The sequence below is a fragment of the Toxorhynchites rutilus genome, chromosome 3 (assembly GCF_029784135.1).
Source record: "Toxorhynchites rutilus septentrionalis strain SRP chromosome 3, ASM2978413v1, whole genome shotgun sequence".
Classification (NCBI taxonomy): Eukaryota; Metazoa; Arthropoda; class Insecta; order Diptera; family Culicidae; genus Toxorhynchites; species Toxorhynchites rutilus.
In genome coordinates this window covers 151,105,645-151,125,632 of record NC_073746.1, presented here as the reverse complement: position 1 = coordinate 151,125,632, position 19,988 = coordinate 151,105,645, and the positions used below count along the sequence as shown (strand labels likewise).

The window sequence follows — 19,988 nt, the reverse complement described above, 5'->3', positions numbered from 1 at the left end:
TAAGTTCACAAATTTACCCACAGTCAGACAATTCTGCATGAAAAAAAAAATTTGAACTCCATAATGTTTTCTTCTGAATTTTAATGAACTATCAAAATGTTGGACCTAAAGTCATTTCTCAACTTATTTTTATATTAACACTAGAACTGAACCGACCTTATTTTTAATTATTTATTATAACTTATTTTTATATTATCACTAGAACAGAACCGACCAGTGAAAATGCCCGGTTGTGTCGATTGTTCACAAGATTTTGTATTGAAATTTTATTTAATACTAACCCGGCAAACTTCGTCCCGCCCAAAATTTATTTTTTGTTATCAATACCTCCAAACATTCACGTTTTCTTACTCACGTTCATGGGTTCAATCGCAGAACTGATCATTGATTCATCTTCTAATTGACCCTTTACAATTTACTTTTAATATAAATTCCTAGGACTTCTACCAAAACTCGTCATTATAATGGAATAAATGTTTGATACAGAAAATATGATAGAATGAAGATAGCCCTAAATCGGATAATTCCTTCTTCGAGTTTTGCTCATATCAACACATTTGGCGATCCATTTTTTTTATATAGATAGAAGAAGATATAGGACTGCGTTTTATCACTTTAGAATCCATTTCCACTTTCGAACAAAAATCTATTTAGTTGGCGCAAATATCAAATGGACTAACAACGCTTGTCACTATGTAATTATAGAACATATGGGAATTGAATTACCCGAATTGTCCCATTCCCCTTCAGAGTTTTCCGAAAATTTTCAATTGTCATGTTTGGTTGAAATATGTGTAATATTTTTATGGGACCCCTCACCATTTCAGAGGAGGGAGGGTCATACCATCATAGAAACATTTCTCGTACCCAAAAACCCTCACATCCCAAATATGGTTCCGTTTGCCTGATTGTTTCTCGAGTGATGCGAGTGTGAAACCACTGTAGAAACATTGATTCTGTGAGTTCCGCAGCATCCCCCTTATGTTTGATTAATTCTCGAGTTATGCTGAAATTTGTGTTTCATTTGCATGTCGGCCCCTCTCCTCCCTTAGAAAGTGGGAGGGGTGTCTATCCAACATAGAAACATTATTGCATCCCAAAACGTTCACACTTAATTCTCGAGTTATGCTGAAATTTGTGTTTCATTTGTATGGCAGCACCCCTTAGAGAGAGGGGGGAGGAGTGTCTATCCAACATAGAAAAAGATTATTGCACCCTAAAACCTCCACATGCCAACTTTGGGTTCGGTTGCTTGATTAATTCTCGAGTTTTGCTGACATTTGTGTTTCATTTATATGGCGAAAAAGAAATATTTCAAGTGAAGTAAAAATCGTGATTTTTCTAGTTGAAGATTCACCAGGAATTGTTTAATACGATATTGCAGTGAAATACAAAAAGATAGAAGCTGGTTGTCAAAAAACGAATTGTAGAGGAGTCAGACAGCTTTAGTTTGGTTGATAGGAACATTCAATTTGATTATATATTTTTGGGATAAAATTTAGAATAACACCTTAAAAACCACTAACCACTAAAATCCATTAATTTGGAAGTTTCACAACTGTATCCTATATAAAATTTTCTCATCTGTCAAATGGAAGCAACAGAATTGCCCTGCGTAGCGTATTATTATTGAATTAGAGTCAGTTTAAGGCAAATAGAGCCCGAAACAGAGAAAAAGTTCAATAACTCTGTCATCGTTGAAATTCGAACATATGCGTAGAAGGATTTTTTTTCATTAAAGATGATCCTATATCACCTCCTGAAAGTATTTAAATTTTTTTTATATGAGAAAGATATTTTCTGACTTTAAGGGAATGAATCAAAAATAAAATTCTTTTTGTTTATATTCAAAAAACGAAAGATATACAGGAAAACTGGGATATAACGTACATTTCACTTTCAAAATTGTATGTTGTATCGAATTGTACGTTATATCGGAGCATAATAAAAAAAACTCAGAAACGGAGCTCGTATTACTTTATTATGATGCTGTTTGGGTTGTTTGGGTAGAGTTTATAAATAATGATGAACAATTCCAACTATAAGCAAAAGCCAACCTTTCTCATGAAGTTTCCCTCCATACTGTTGATTGAGGGTAAATAGATAAAATCAGCACTTGCTTGCCAAAAAAAAAAATTTCCGGTGCCCTTCTTCTGATGTATAGGAGACTTGTTGGTAGTTGTATGGACTATTCATAGAATTTTCGTTCTGAATTTTAAAAAAATATTTTTTTTGTGAATTTTTTTTCCTATTATTATTCCTATTATTTTTTCTATATTTCATATTCTGACCAAAAAGGTTGTAGGTCTTAAAGTTTTCAATTTAATTTTTTTCGAAAAAAGTTCGAAAACCTTCAATTTAAAAAAAATATCCAACTCAAAAACTGTAAGAATTATAGAATTATTGTCAGACGATGAAATATAGGAAATTGTTCAAGATTTTATTTAAAAAAATGGAAAACAAGTTCTCAAAAAAAAAAAGTTTGAAAAATAATTCGTTTCTCTTAGAAACATATTTTTTTAAAATTCCATACAACTACCGACAAGTCTACTCTACACTGTTGCTTTTGGGTTTTTTTTTAATTGATTTGAATTAAAAAATAAATTTAAAAAAATATATTTCAATTTCAAAGGTATTTTTTTAGTGTAACTTTCAGAAAAAAATGTATTTTTTTGAAAATTTAAACAACTTTCTGCATTTCATTCTTTGATCAAAATTTTGTGGGTAATATAGTTATTGAGTTAGATTTTTTGTAAAAAATAAAGGAAAAAAAAAGTCAATGTCCAATGTTTTCACATCCACAACGTTTCACTGCAATCTGAGGTGGTGCTGCTAACTCCTAGGACGAGTTGGCATGAAATTCGCCCATTAAAAATGTGTACGTTATAATGAGGTAAAATGTACGTTATATCGGGTGACGTTATATCGTGGGTACGTTTTATCGAAGTTCGCCCTGTATGCATAAAAAAAAACAAATAAAAAGGATTTCTGACTATCATATACAGGATTCTTATAAACCCTTTCCTTACAGAGGAGGAGGAGTGTCGAACCACCATAGAAATTTTTCTTTCCCCCTAGAACCTCCACATGCCATATTGGTTCCATTTGCTTGACTAGTTCTTGAGTTAGGCAGAAATTTGTGTTTCATTTGTATGTCTGCTGTAAAATAATGTGTTGATCAGAGGAAAAGTTGGAAAAGTCAAAGAAAGGGATGATTGTTTTCTTTTCTGACCGCAAAAATAACAATTTCACTTCCAACTCCCTTATCTTCGTGCGTTGGAGTGGCGTTTTACTTTGGTATAGGCGTAGTTCGCGGATGTATGCTTCCAGGATTTTGAGATTAATACAATACCATAGAGTATATTTGAAGCGAGAGATAGTGACCAAATGTCATCTGAAAACCTCCGCAATATCTCTGGTGCTTACCTAAAAAGCAGCAAAATGGAGATCAATAGTTTATCGTACATTTTTACAAGATCATAATAAAATACTACCATTGTTGTAGTGCGATGCTCAAAACTAACGACTGACAAGTACATCGAAAAAAAAGAACTTTAAAAGATTGACGAAACCAACCAGTGGAAAATTGGGTTCAACGCATCGATCGCTGTAAACGGACCCGTGGTCTTATGACCGAAATCGAATTTTATTCTTAAAATGTAAGAGTTCAGCTACAATCAGATTAAATTTGAACTATTGAGTTCTCAAAAAACCTGTGTGTTTGCACAAAAAAAGTTGACAAGTTCTTAATGAAAGACCCGTTCTAACGCTTAAAAAATCGGAGATGATCGGATTATTATTGGCTATTTTTCGGTTATTGTTGTATAGTTAATCTACTTCAATAAACAACCTTAATCAATTAAAAAAAAACAGGTACTGAAGTAATAGACATTCGAAGTCGAAAACTATCTTTGTACTTCAGTTATTTTTTTAAATGGGCTTTCATTTTTGTCATGAGTGTTATTCACATACATTCCATGCCGGTAACTTCACACTTTTCATGAAAGATTCTGTAGTTTTCGTTCATTGACCTCAATTCGGCTGGAAACATAGAAACATAGAGATACTTTTTTCATACACTTAAATGAGAAAAATGCTATATGAAGAGATAATTGGTCTACCAGTCACCCAACTTCAGAGTAAGAAACACTGTAATCGTGTTTAGAAATCGATTACAAAGATAACATGTCTAACACAATCAGCTGTCATTCATTTGTAACGCAGTCCTTTAATCCATTATAAGGCCGTGACTATATTGGCATTTTTATGCTGAAAAACCGCAATGTGAGTCAAAAATAACAACAGCAGAATTTAGTCATTGTGACACTTTGGTGTGATGGGAAGATTGTTCATAAGTTTTAGAACTACGGTTTGCATAAATGTCTCATGTCATTTGGATAATCGTATAAGATAATCTCTAATCTCTTCGGAACTGGGCAGCAGAGTTGGGGATTGCTGCCACGTTTTATGTATCTTCATGAATAGATTTTTTTGCTCAATGACATGCTTTCCACTTTTTATTGAGTTTAGAACAGTATCTATGACAAACATTGTATTTTTGTTTTGTAAACATGCTCCTGACTATCTTCTAGCAGATAAGTGATCAGATAGCAAAATATGCATGAGGTTCTGTTATTATCACTACTTTCCTCCCACTTTTCAAAAATTTGATTATTTAGGAGCGATTGGAAAATTACAAATTATCGAATAGTTTATGAAACCACAAGAAACTGCACCGAAGTCACCTGTGCCATAAAATTGGACATATTGTGCAATAATTTTATTGAGGTTTGAGAGCGGGAGTCGGTGGAAGTTTTTCTAAAACGATATCTAAAGTTTGAATTTTGTTGTCATCATTTTTTATTACTCGACGGCGCCAGTGGTTGTATGGTTAGCGTAACAGCCTCACAATCCGATCGGCCTGGGTTCAATCCCAGCTGGCGTCGTTGGGATTTTCTGAGGCGAAAAATCTCTGGTTACGTCTTCCTTCGGAGCGGAAGTAAAAGAAGTTGGCCCGGCTCATGAGTTGTTGAGTCTGATAGGTAGGAACAGGTGGAGTCGCCTCCCTGATGTCGGTGATTGGCACTAAAGTGGCGGAAATAGGCCGACGAAAAATAAGCGAAGATAAAAAAAGAAAAAAAATTTTTTTTATTACTTTGCAAATTCAACTACCCCGCTTCTCAAGAGTATGATTAAAACTAAGCCACTTTTCCGTTAAAATATTCACTACCTTCCTTGATAATTGAATTCTATCTCAGTTGATCGATGGCACACAAGATTTGACTTTTTAAAATGAGTTGAAATCCGTTTGAAATTTCACAAAAATCTTCGCATGCAACAATCTTGTCAGAAGTTGACAGTTCAGCTGCTTAGTTGTGATCTTTTATCTAGCTTACCAATACTTATTTACATAGTTTTAGGCATACATAGATAATAGCGAATTCGTTTTTGTTCTATCTCGACCCCAGTTCCAACCTAACTTCTGTCAAAACGTTTTTTTATTCACTCAGTTTCAACCTAGTTTTGCACTAGGTTCAACCCGAATGCTGTTAGGTTCGCACTGTGATGTTTCACGGGTTCGCACTCGGGTTCACCAATACAACTATACTGAACTGTCAAGTTCCGAGTATTGTTTTGGAAAATTTAAAAATAAAGACTATGAAAATGGAAAACCTGCTGCTTTTGCTTTTGTATTATTGGAATCGTAGTCCAATTCGGATTCTGATTTTGAAGAGTATATTCGCGTAGACGACATTAAGCTTCGTGTGCTTGCATTGGGGGGTGAAAATAATTATGGATTTTCAGGTGGAATAAATATGCTTTTAAAATAAAAATTATGAATGAAAAATTACTTTTACGTGTCGAATATGTATTCTACGTAATGAAATAAGAGGGTTTTTTTTTCGAAATTGCAAATCATATTAAACGAAAACTGTGTCTGATGAAAATTTCATATTATAATGATAATTATTTGAGGAACAAACAGGAAATGTATTGACAAATGGTTAAGTAAGTGTCAGGACTACATGTGTTAGGTAATCAAACAACTTAATGTAGGAATTTTCATTCAAAGTGATATAATTTATCTGATATAGAATAAATTACCTCCCAAGCACAAATATCGCCACCAGACGTCGACACTGTACATTTTTCATCGCAAATATAAACAAATCAGACTATACAACGCATAGAGTCGTCCAAGTTTTTCGTTTCTTCGATTATCGATTAATCGTTGGGCCATATTTCAATGTTCGATTCATTCGAATAATTGTCTTTCAGTATTCAATTAATCGAGCGAATATTTATTTCTTGTAATAATAATGAACAGACATTGATAATAAAGATGATTATGATGTTAAATTTTAAAAGTTCATTAAATATAATTCTAAAATAAACATTTATGTGCAGAATAATGGTTTCTGAATGAAATGGTGCTTTCGATGTATTTCGACAAAATACTATAACGGCTAAACACATTTTGCACTATACTTTTTCGCCTTCTATTTTTCCGAAATAGGTCCATGCAGCACAGATTTTTTTTAACTATCATATTCCGCAAAATTCTAAAAAAGATTCAAACAACAAACATACAAGCTTTATCGAAAAACCGCGAAATGCATAAACTGAACGAACGATTGACGAGAATAGCACTATGCTTCGCAGTGGCAATAGCTTAGGTTTATTGAGGGCGATGATTTCATATTCACTTGAAAAGTGAGCAGGACAGCACTAAAAGCATATATAATTGAAGTCTGTATAGTGTATCACGATGTCATTCTGGTCGCGTGGTCCATCGGGTTGCGATGTTAGATGTCCGCTTTTGGATGAAAAAAAAATATCATAGCCTAACTTTTAACTCAAAAATGTATTAAAAATTGCAAAATAGATGCAAGCTGCGGGAATTTTCGTACTCGTTTACGTTTTGGCAAACTGGGATGTTTCCCTAACACATATTTCAAAACCATGGAGCCAGGGGAAATCGGTATTGCAAAATAAATGCAAACCGCGGGTACTTTCGTACTCGCTTGCATTTCTGCAAATCGGAATGTTTCCCTAATACAATCTTCAAATCTATGGAGCCTGGGGAAATCGGCATTGCAAAATAGATGTAAGCTGCGGGTACTTTCGTACTCGTTTGCGTTTCTACAAATCGGAATGTGTTTTCCCAACACAGATTCCGAAACCAAGAAGTTGGGAGAATCGGTATTGCATATACATGCAAGTCGGCAGTACTTTTATACCCCCATGCATTTTTACACTCCAGAAGTCGTTTTGCTAACACGGTCTACAAAAGCAGGTACAAATGCAACGCTTTGGCTCGGTTATGCAAGACTGCATTGGAATATATCCCTTCATGTCGTCAGCTCAGCTCACATTATGTGACATACCGTTTGATGATTAGGCAAAAATGATGATAACTATTTGTTGCGATAACCACTACTATAATGCATGAATTGACCTAAATTGGGATTTGTTTGCAATTGAATTCGTAAATTGTTTCATTCATCCACTAGTTTAATCAATAATTCAATCAATACACATAAAAGATAGCTCTGCGCAGCGACGATATCCGTGCCCAATGAGGAACCTCCGAGGTGCGATTATTGCTAATTGAAAAAACACAAAAGTTTACTAAGCCAACGGCAGTCCCACGTCAAGTTTGTGATTATATCATAGGTATAACCCACCCATAGTTTTTATTACTGAGTCAGTTTGGAACTAACCCAATCTCAAAGACGAATTCGCTAATGACGTTTTGTAATGACGTGATGTTTTGTTTTTTGACGTAGAACTACGTCTTTCATGAAGGGTGCCAGATCCGAAAACAGGTCACGTTTTTATGAAATAAAGTTAACGTTAATAACTTTTGTTGCCGCGAACGGATTTTGGCGATTTACATACTAAACGAATCGGAAATTCCCTAAGATTTGTTTAATATGCTATACATTAGAATTCCTTGGTTTGTAAATGGTTAAAATTCATGAAAACTTTAAGCGTTTCCATTTTCCCATACATTTATTCTGTCCATTTGTGTGCTTTCCCGAACAGAGCTGTCAAGAACGAGCAACTTATCGACGACCAACGGAGGGGAAATCGTAGGTTTTAAAGTCTCCGTGAACAAAGGAAAAGTAGAAGAATGAAGGGGAATACTTGCCTAGAGTATAAACAGTGGATCTCGCTGAGGCAAACTTTCATTCGGCATCGGACTGTTGAGCAATCCAGTTCACTTTGCTTTCGCTGCGCTTCGATCTAAGATTGGACCCCACCAGTGGTAATCCAACCTGGATATCGTCGTGTGGTGTTTTCAGTTCATTTTTCGCGTTATTCGTATCGTGTGCTTTTCTTTCCGCGTCATAAATTGGACGCTTCGCGTAGTGTGTGATGAACAAGAAGAAGAGGAAGGCAGGCTCGAGCCTTGCAAAAAATGAATGCATTGCCAGGGGCAATAAAATTTCGAGGCAAGCGTCATCGAATGATGCACGCGATGTTGGTGCAGTGAAAAGCGCTCGCACTGAACCGAGCCTTCGCGAGTGTGACACCGCATCGAACAACAGCGAAGTAGGCGATTTCGGCGCGTCTGTCGAAAATGTAAATGCCGTTACCCAGGCAGCAACCAAAATCAAGCTCCCCCCCGCTGGTGGTGAAGGCGGTCGCTCTTGACAAACTCACCAGCGAATTTGCATCGATGGGTGTTACAGCAGAGTACAAGCTGTGTGGCATAATTCAGTCTTTTCCAAGCAGTTAAAATTGTTTGTTTTCCGTCATCATAAGGGTTTCGTTGGTCACAACATTATAGAATACTATCCGAAGGTATAAACAAGTGACTTATATAAAATAACAGCGTAGTTCTACGTCAACAATGCGGTCGTATCATGGACACAACCTCCTATAATTTTTTTTTTGGTTTGAAATTCGTTAAATTTTTAAGAAAAATCAGGATTTTTCTTGAAATTTCCCGGTCTTTCTACGCCGAAAAGGTTAGAAAATCATCATTTTACATTATTTCATTCATAACATATTAACACTTTGACTACCGCACGTTTCGTGAAAAAATATTCGCTTGGCGCCGGCAGCGCTCATTCGGATTACTTGGCTTGTCGCCGCCCGTTCTTGACATTATCGGGAAATTATAAATTGTTATGTTTTACTAATATCATCGTAAGTTTTCATAAGTTCTCAACCCTGTTCCTCTACTTTAATGACATTTCGATGATATTCATACGTAAATATTACAAACCTGTCCATATTCTCCCCACTATATGTCCATGCGGGTAATCGTCGAAAAAATGTTCTACTTTTCGGTCTGTTTTTATTTTAGTAACAACATTGAAAAACATTCGGTCGATTAATTCGAAAAACAGTATATTGAAATGCAAGAAACTGCATCTAAGTTTGGAGAAACATGAATTTCGAAAGATATAATTGAAGTTCTTCTTAAACTGTTCATATTTCCCCACCTCCCCTATTAATAAAAATATAAAACTTGTTGGGCGTGTGTAGGTAATTGTTACCTAAACAAAACCCCAACAGAATGCAAACGACACTAATAGGTTGTCGCCGGCCACTGAGATACTTTGCGCATGTAACCACTGTGGTGTCGCCGGACGCCAAAGCGTTAAAAAAGGCTTGTTTTAAGTGTTGTAATTTATATTTTTTTTAACCAGGCAAACGAAGGGTGACATATGTTGCGTTTCAAATACTGCAGATCCTTCTCGTATCGACCGAACGGAATCCCCTGGCTAATCGGTGATATCAATCAACTCAATGTGATATCGATTTCATAACCATTATCCACAGCATGAGCTTCTGAAAAATATCCGGAAGCTAGTACTCAAATATCAAAGATTATCTATGACTATGGTCCAATCGCGTGTAACCAAATAACCAAAAGCGCAATAAAGTGAGCTTACAAGGCAGCGGCAAATAGAAACGTCGGTTAATCGTTCGATTAAATCAAATAATCGAATATCTTAAATTATAATCGAGTAATTTCGTATCGAATAATTCAAAATCAAAATATGAATACATCGAATAATTGTCATTGTAATCGCGATTAATGAAAGGAGGAATCTTTCTCAAGGTTAATGCATTTTTGGATTAAGAAAATAAATTTTTTATCCAATATGTTTCATCCAACCATCTAACATCGACAACCCGATAGACCACGCGATCAAAATGACATCGTGATACGTGATTATTTCAAGAAATAAAAATTCGCTCGATTAATCGAATATTGAAAGACAATTATTCGAATGAATCGAATGTTGAAAAATGCCCCAACGATTAATCGATAATCGAATAAATGAAAAATTTAGACATCACTAGCGGCAAACAGTGTTTTTGGGGTTAACGGGTAGTGGCAACTATAATATCACCAATTTTTTTAACTGTTTCAATAGTTAATTTTTTAACGAAGGTAAACATGTGTTCTTCCTCATGTAAGGATTATGTGCTTTGAAGTTGAAGTCGATTCCTTGCCTAGTTTCTACGGCCTTATAAAGGGTTAAAGGATTGTTCTTAACGATGGCATATCTTTGTCAATAAAAACGATAACTCTACCCATTCCAACAAAAGAAACAACATTCAGATGAATTATCAAAAATTACATTCTCCTCTGGTTGACCGCAGATAAGTTCTGATTTATACTTAGTACAAAATTCACCATGGCTAATAACATAACCCACGTTTGCTGACATCAGACTTTCCAGTTCAGTTCCCATTCAGTCCGCGGCACGCATCGTCAGCGCCAAGCGCGAGCGGAAAGCGAAGTGCGCGCCGGTACAAAAAAATATGTTTCTAATGGACCCACACACACCGTTCATCGTTACAGTTAACATTCGACCAGCAGCAGTAGTTCAGCCAGCAGCACAGAACGCGTCGTGATTATTGGCAACCAGCGTTCGGAAACTGCCACATAGCCCCCGCCGCACCGGCAGAAGGAATCCGGAGAAGAACTGGTTTCGCGTGGCGCGTCATCCATCCCAGAAGCAACCACAACACTGGAGGTGACGAAAGGTCAACGAGACACAACTCTCGATACGGCGATATATTTATTTCTATGACTTCAACGACGCGTCTCCCAAGCTGTATCGACGCCGTTGTGAACCAGTGCCATAGCATTCAAACGAACCCTGTAGCATCGCGTGGTTGTTCCCCTACTGCCAGAGAGAGTGTGTACACTCGCGCGAGATAGAGCACGGGGAAACGCCGGAGCAAGAACGGAACGAAATCTCATGAATGTGATAATTATTCAACCTTAGAATTTATTAACCTTTCTTTGGCACCGAGACCGTGTATCTGGTATATGTATTTGGTCGCTGTTTTTAAACGACCTGTGAGAGCACCAGTTGCTAAATTGAGTTAAATTTGTTTCCCGCGAGAACTATATAAACCTGGAATGGGGAATTCTACTTCGTCACACGAACCGCTGGAGCGAGGCTTCACCAGGGGGACATATGGTGACGTTAAAAACACGGTTGGTACCACTCTCTTTCTGCGACCATTGCATTTTTGTTTCTACATTTTCAAACGCTTGATACAGGTGAACTTATTAATCGACTATCTGAATTTTTCATCCACAGAAATCCGCCTCTTACCGGGGGAGCAAACGTTCGCCTAAGAAGATGGATAGATTGCGGAAATCCTTCCGGGATTCATTCCGACGTCGCAAGGATCGCGTTCCAGAGGCGTCCAAACCACATCTGTGGCAGTCGGATGAGCAGGCTGTGCGATCGGCCACGTGTACCTTTTCAGTAAAATACCTAGGATGCGTGGAAGTGTTCGAATCGCGCGGTATGCAAGTGTGTGAGGAGGCGTTAAAAGTTCTGAGGGTATGTCCCAGCTGGGGTGGTAATTTCTAAACAAACTGATCATCTTCATTGTTTTAGAACTCGCGACGTCGACCCATTCGCGCCCAACTGCACGTGAGTGGAGATGGATTGCGAGTCGTTGAGGAAGATACCAAGGGCTTGATTGTGGATCAAACGATAGAAAAGGTTAGCTTCTGCGCACCGGATCGGAATCAAAATAACGGCTTTAGTTACATCTGTCGGGACGGTACCACACGACGATGGATGTGCCATGGGTTTTTGGCACACAAAGAATGTGGCGAGCGGTTGTCCCATGCCGTAGGCTGTGCCTTCGCGGTGTGTTTGGAACGGAAACAACGTCGTGATAAAGAGTGCGGTGTTACGATGACTTTTGATTTGAAGAACTCTACTTTCACCAGAACAGGCTCATTCCGAACGCAAACTATGACGGAAAGACAGGCCAGCCTGGACACGGCAGTGATAGCACCATCGCAAAACAATAACTTGTCCAAACCGTTCAACCCATTCGCTATAGAGCGACCGCACGCTACACCTTCGATGCTAGAGCGTCAGGGGAGTTTTAGAGGATTCACCCAGATCGGAACGGCTTCGCCGTTTAAACGTCAAATGTCATTGAGGATCAACGATCTTCCGTCCAATGCCGAGAGGCAGAGAGCCTTCCTCGAACCGACTACGCCACATCGAACAACTGTTTCTCCTATTCCGGAAATTTCGCCTCAACCAACGGATACCGTCAGTCAGCTTTGTCAGGAGTTGAGTCAAGGCCTTTCGCTGCTCACCAGGAATGACACAGACGATTTTTACCTTGACAAGGATGCGAAGAATGAAACGGCTGCTTCCGGAAACAGTATTGTAACCGTTGGGAATTACCTAAGTATGTCATCTGCCACTAGTCCAGCGGATCCAACGCTCGCTTGTACCATTCCGATGTCATCCGTGTTTGCACCAAGTTCTACTGCCGGACTGCAGCAGCCAACCATTCCCGTACGATCCATATCCCCAATGAAACACTCCACGTTAGACTTCTCGCACAATTCTGCCCTGGGTGGACCAAATCCAATAACATCCAACGGCCTGGCGACGACTTCCTTAACGACGACTGCAGCACCGGTCGTTCCACAGCATGTAGTGCCCGTCGAGACTGCTTCTCCCCTTCCCAGGCCCGAACAGTGGCTCGGTCAGATAGTTAAAAATGCTTCTCCGTCGCCGAAGCGTGCCCCATCGTTGCACACCCGGGCCAAATCGATGAGTGCGGCCGATCCGTTCGACGCCGAGTGGGTAGCTGATGTGGCGAAGCCAGAGATTCACAGCACCAATCCGTTCATATCGCCACCGAAACCACCGGCGCAAAGCTTCCAGGTGCACCTGTAAACATTCGATCTAGTGACTGGCTGTGGACGAAACCGGTGCTTGAATATAGACGTAATTTTTTAATGTAAGACAGCGGACGACGTTGGTAGCTTTAATCGCGATGGTTTACCGTGGACAGGTTTGTAGAGGCAAGCTATACAATAGCTATGTGCTGCTAGAGGACAGGACTACAGTACGGAGAGTACTTACTGATCTACTCGAAAACATTCTGATAGTATTTATTATTTTTTCGAACCCAACTTTTGAGGTTAGTGTTGTACCGCATGGGATTGTCGCTGCTGTTATGGGTTTGATTGCAATTCACTGGAAAGAGTGGTAAATATGATGTACTTTATCGCTTACCTTTTTCCAGCGGGATCAAGTTTGGCAGAGGGTTCTTCAGAGAACTAGAAAACGGGAATATTTTAAATTTTGATAAAATTTGAACAGATGCATCGTTGCAATATTTATTATAGAAAAAAAAGTGTTGACGCATAGTTTTCCAGTGATAACTGGAATGGTTTCAAAAATATGATGTTAGTGAAGCGCATGTTTGAATATTTGTTCTTATTTTTCTTGCGCAGTTGCTTATTTTGGCGCGTTGTGAATCAGGAAAACAAAATTACTGAAATTATGAAATGGAATGAAAAATACACGAATGTAATCTTGAATCTAAATTTTTCTCCTGTGCTCCCTCACGCAGATTCTTACTTTGAAATAACATGATTAAGTTTTGGCGGGTTCCTGGTACCATGATGCACCCATATATTGCCCAGTTGGCCGCCTTGTCGCTGGTATAGTACCAGTCATTGCCGGGAATCAAGGCGTTTGTATAAATGTATAACAGGTGAAGCAACATCATCACTTCAATAAGAAGGGGATTACGGTTTGTGGAGCGGGGGTTGTTTGTTTTGTTATTGCTAGGATACGCTATTTTTGCATTTTCACATGCGAGAGTAGTGGATGAAATGGATGAGAATGAAATTCTACAAAATCATCCCTTCTTTTTCAGATACATTCGCGAAAGCCGAACATAGTAGGCATCGTTCCAATAAGTTGACAGCAGTTTGTAGAGAGCCGCCGGCAGCGTTCTGATGCTGTTTGTAAACAATACCGACAGCTATTCCAATATGGCTGAAAGTGTATTTCATATGATTGTTTCACCTGGTATATATAGAGGCGCCTTGGCCGGGAATATAGGACTTTGACAGCGGAAAATCACTCTCGTCGTTCAGCACGAACGACGTCCCGCGATAATTCGTCATCCACCGACACTGACACTTCACGGTCGCTATCTGCTCGCCCGTGTACTCTGGGGACCTAGTATTCTCCTAGAGACGATGCCCTTCTGCTTGAGGGTTCTGTTGATGTTGGAATGGGAAATTTTCGACCGGCGCCACGTAAACTCTTACCGTCCTTGTTGTCGAACAGCTTTTTTCAGAAACTCCTTCTTCTTTTTCGTCATGATCTTCGCCGATCGGCCACTACCGGTTTTCCGCTCGACGGTAATCAGTGGTCATCGGCACATTTTCGTCCCGAAAATGGTCTACTGTAAACTTGAGTTTCACGCGTTTGGAAGAACCGTACAACGCGCTCGCGGAGTGCTTGTTGTTTCGACGCCATCTTTGATCGAACTGACAAATATTGCGAATTTTTTTTTTGAAAGTTGTGAACCGTTTTATTCCGGACATTGAAGCTGAGTTTGACAACGAGTGTATATGAAGCAAATATAAAAAAAAACGGAAAGTAAAAAGTGGTTTATTTGAAAAAGCAGTTTTCACAAATAATAAATTTAATTTTTACAATGGTGAGCATTAAACGAAAGTAGAATGTTTTGCTGAGCTAATTAGTTTGGAATATATAAATGAGCAACGTTAGAAACGTCTTTTTTTGCTGTATAAAACCTTACAGGAAACCCAGAAGGTGTCATGACGATGATGAATCTTTGCATAAACCAAAACATAATCATCATCACCAAAACAATATCAAACAAACATTTGAAGACTTCATAAGGGGGCCGGGTTTTGTTCCTCTCATAACGTTTTGGTTCTTGTTTCTAGCTCTTCGATGTTCAGAGCGCCGATCATGAACGCCTTACTCGCCAAGATTCTAGTTCTTATCGTGAAATTGTTCATTGCATGCTGTAGTAACTGTGGGCGAAAATGAGGTACAGTACTTGTAGCTCTGGATAAAGTCTTCTGGGTCGGGATCTGGCAGATCAATAGCAACTGCTTGGGTGAACTGATGCTTGCTGAATCTCACATACAGTAGAATCACGATTATCCGCGGGATAGAGTGGCAAGGACACCGCGGAAATCGTAATAGAAGGGAGATGAAGTGCGAATACGAACAATGAAATACAGAATGGAATTTTATCAAGTCGTTCGAAGTATTTCGAATCGATAGAAATACAGAATATCGGTGAATATTAACGACTCGACACGTTTGAATTCTGGAGGAAGAAATAATAATTCCTTTTCGCTTCTCTCATACACTGCTCAAACTTTGTTAGTAATGCAGCCTCAGTGGTTGAGTTACAGAGTTATTCAGGCCACGTCAAGTAGCTCATTTTGTGCTGACTAGTTATTTTTGTCGGTTATCATCGTTTTGGTCGCCCCAAAGGCGTCAAATTTAAGTTTATCAAATTTTGATCGTTGCACCTTTTATTATGCCAGAGACGAGTGGATATCAATAAAAAGTGTCGGATTGATGTACTATTCGATGGTTCAATTGATAGCTTGTTATCCTTGGATATATGATACAACCGCTCTTGTTTATCATCCGTCGGATTCCCGTTTCAATATCAATCTTTCTTCCCTCTCCCAATCGGTTTCTCCAACAGTTCGTACTACATGGGCTGAACAGTCCCGGGATTGTTAATGAAAACTATCGTTTTTTTTTTTTGAAAAAAGCTGTATTTATTCCTCAACATAGTTTCCTTCGAGGGCAATATACAGTAAACATTCACTAACTGGTCGAAAAGGGAAGACTAGTTATCGACATTCGCGTTTTAACTGGTCCGGCATGTTAAACGTCAAATAAAATCGAGGGGAACTTCAATGAATTGTTTGATTCGTGTTGGTCATGAAATTGAATAAACAAAAGGATTCCAATGGAAGTTTCGCATTGAGTGCGACAATAGGTATGAAATGTAATTTGATGAAATTATTTTTCTGTGATTTAATCAACGTTTTTATCATGCGAAAATAATGTTAATTTTCATAACATTTCAAATTAAATTCGAATGCCCCTCACAGCAAATATTCCATTTGAATATGGCGTCGATTGTTTGCGAAAATCTGCTTTTTAACTGGTCCAAAGACCAGTTAACGTTCGCCCAGTTAAAAAGCAGACCAGTTAAACAAGGACCAGTTAGCGAACGATTACTGTACTTGGTATAGTGAGTTTCCAACAATTCGATTCCCTTTCTGTAGTACGAAAGGTCTAAGTTTTCGGAAAATGCCTCAGTTTCTGCGATGACTTCCTCATTCGATGTAAATCTCTTTCCCTGGAGCCACCGCTTGAGCTTTGGGAACATATAGTAGTCGCTGGGGGGCCAAGTTTGGAGAATATGGTAGGTAAGCAAGCAATTAGAATCGTAATGGGTCCAACTTGGCCGTCGCTTTTAAGGACGTTTGCGACGGTGATGTTACAGAACTTTTTTCTTCGCCATATGGGGCCATTTTTTTCTTCATTTCGTCGTTCAGTTTATCCAATAACGCTGCATAATACTCTCCGATAATTGTTTTCTCCTTCTGCATGGAATCGATGAAGATTATGCCATGTGTATCCCAAAACACGGAGGCTAAAACATTCCCGGCCGACCGTTGGTCTTTTGGCCGCTTTGGCTGGCTTTAGTGGCTTATTAGCCACACTGCAGACTGCATATTGGACTCAGGAGTGTGGTAATGGAGCTACGTTTCGTCCATTGTCACAAAACGTCGAAAGAAGTCCACTCGATTACGCTCCAACAATGTCAAACCGGCTGTTGAATCATCAACGCGCCGCTGTTTTTGGTCGACGGTCAGCAAACGCGGTACCCATCGCGCGGATAGCTTTTTCATGTCCAAAATGTATCACACTCATTCTTTTGAAATGCCTACGGCCTCAGCCAACTGGCGTAACTTCTCTTTACAATCGTTCAAAACGAGTTGATGCACTTGTTTAACAATTTCTGGATTCGTAGTCTCTTTTGGCCTTCCAGAGCGAGGGGCATCTACGGTGCTTGTATGGCTCATTTTAAATTCACTGAACCACCGATAAACTGTTTTTCTTGAAGGAGCAAAAGTGGAATAACATTTCGTCAACCACTGCATTGATTGTTCAGGAGTTTTTCCTACAAAAACAAAAACAATGTTTGATCAAAATAAGATATTTCTCTTTTTCCATTTTCTATACGAATTCTTAGGTAGTGGCACTTAAACAACTGTAGTTTGTGAACAAATAAACTAAATGTCATGAAACTTCACACATAAGTTAGTGACAGATGAACCTCTCGAAATGAATCTTGTTCATTTTTTAGTGGCTCCATCTGTTGAAAAATACCGGGACTGTTCAGCCCATGTAGTACATCACAGAATATCTTAGTCTAGAAAATCTGTGAATGGAGAATGTATTGAATGACAAAACACATGATCAACAAATGCATATTTTCCTAACCCTAATCCTCATCGGCAGCGACGATTATTGTTTGCTAGCGCTCGCTTCGGCGAGACCCTCAGAAGTGATTTGAAGTGCTCAATGGACTAAACGAAGACAGCTTTCCAAGCTTCACCTGTGTATTCGTGTGTACCCTTACAGCAAGCAAACAAATCGCTCCCCCCACTTAAACACAAAATACCAATTAATCAAAATAGTGTCGTATTCCAGTACTGTAGTAAAGATAACAAAATGATGAAAAAAAACCTTACATGAAAGAGATAAGTTTAGTAGAATAATTCCCGCACTAGAAGAAAGGTGATACCAATTCCAAACAAAGCTTAGAGAACATGATGAATTTTACAATACACACCTGCATAGTGCACCACCAACACATATCCCGCTTATTGTGTATGGCTTTGAAAATACAAAAAAAATGCACTGAAATTTCCAATAACTATTCCACAAATCACCCATATCCGGACCCGGAAGCATCAAAGCGGATTTACGTGTTCAGCTACTCATTGAACGCTGAGCAAACAAAGTTAATGGTACTTAAATCGTTATATTAGAATGTAATATCATAGCAACAAACAAATAACTAATGGCGACAAACAAATAACTAATGGCGAAGAAAAACCACATGTTAGAACAATGAGTATTGTGATCCACACATAGAAATGTGAAGAGAATATAGGTACATACAACTACTAAAAACAAAACTAATTTCGCGAGGGAGACAAATATTTTTTTTATGGGATGATCATTATTTCTTCGGAGAGAAGTATCGAATTTGGGAAATAATGTACTTAACATTGAGTTAGCCTAAAATTTTGGTAGTGTACATATTCATTGCAATACGTTTATGTAATTTTAGTGTCTCATATGTAGATAATTGTAAATATATACGATTAAACATCGTTTCAAAAGAAACTTTACATTCTGATCAGTGTTATAGACTTAAAACGTAAAAAAAAGCGTGACTGCTCGGGACCCTTTCGGATGTTATACAACTAATTTCCTGTGTTTAATTGCAGTCTTCTCGGGAATCTTTTTTTTTTGCGCATAGTAAAACAAGTTGATAGGTTCATTAGAGTCAACTATTTGTATTCAAAAAGGGTCGCATCCCGTGGTGTAAAGGAGAATCGAGATCTTGTAAAATAATTTCCATTACTGTTTAAGTGTATTGTTTAGAGCTTAATAAACGTTTACTTGAATTTAAATAAGTTACCGTTTGATTTCGTTTCCTTCCAATTGGTTTGATTTTGTTTGGCTCGTTTAGTGTGTATACAATCAATCCACTGAAATTTTTCACTGATGATTTCGACGGATGGTTATGAAATGTTTCCAATCGTACGTGAAATATTGTACGGGTTTGCGTCTCCGCTTGCTCCCAGGTATACCATAGTTTTTATTTCAAGCATAGCAAAACGTAAATTAGAACCGAAACATGCGACATATCAATTTTTGGATATTCCACCGTTAGCCTTTAATCCGAGCACTATTGTTACATAGTAAAAAAAACAACAAAACATCGGAACACAAAACTGGAACTTGCATTTACCACCTACAGGTTATCACTTCAATATCGAGTTTATTTCACGGATAAAATGCAGAATGTGATTGTTTTATTAGAAGGAAAGTGAAGCTGGATATTTTACTATGAATGATATCTATTGTAAAAAAGAACACGTGCTTCTGGTTGAACGCCTGTGTCACAGCCACATTATAGAACTATTGGAATGAGAATCAAACTAAGCATAAATAATGGAAGATTAGAAAAAAAGCCCACAAAACAACGCTTTCTATGTGTTACACGAAGGCTCGTGTTATGGGGACTTGCGGTACCAATTTATTGCATTGTTGATAACTATATAAGATACTGGATTTTATTGACTATATTCAACTGTGAAGTACATAGTATTGACAACAAAAATAATAAAACGAAAATATATCAAATGATCGTTTGTTTTGTATGATTGAGAAAGTATAAATACATCGGCTAACTACGACATCCGAAGGACGGTTCTCGATTGCTCGTAATTTCATCATCCGGACTTGAAGTAGAAGGAACCTACGCGGCAGATACCACAGTAGCGACAGATGCCATAGATGTTGCAGGTATGGTTGGCTCGTAACATTCATTGAACTCATCTCTGGGAGTGTCCA

The 19,988-nt window shown here is 38.3% G+C and overlaps 1 protein-coding gene across 8 annotated transcripts in view; it reads left to right on the top strand.

Annotated features, from left to right (window-relative positions):
* The window catches only part of LOC129775118 (protein numb), a 146,055-nt gene extending 126,277 nt beyond the window's left edge, over positions 1-19,778 (top strand). For 6 of the 8 annotated variants that reach the window (XM_055779402.1, XM_055779404.1, XM_055779401.1 and 3 more), the window contains 3 exons: positions 10,832-11,476; positions 11,583-11,831; positions 11,889-19,778. In XM_055779402.1, coding sequence (XP_055635377.1) covers positions 11,399-11,476; positions 11,583-11,831; positions 11,889-13,202 — 1,641 coding nt within the window. In that variant the 5' untranslated portion in view covers positions 10,832-11,398 and the 3' untranslated portion in view covers positions 13,203-19,778. The remainder of the gene's footprint in view (positions 1-10,831; positions 11,477-11,582; positions 11,832-11,888) is intronic. The other 2 variants (XM_055779410.1, XM_055779407.1) reach the window with 1 other exon arrangement.
* Positions 19,779-19,988: the final 210 nt, after the last annotated feature.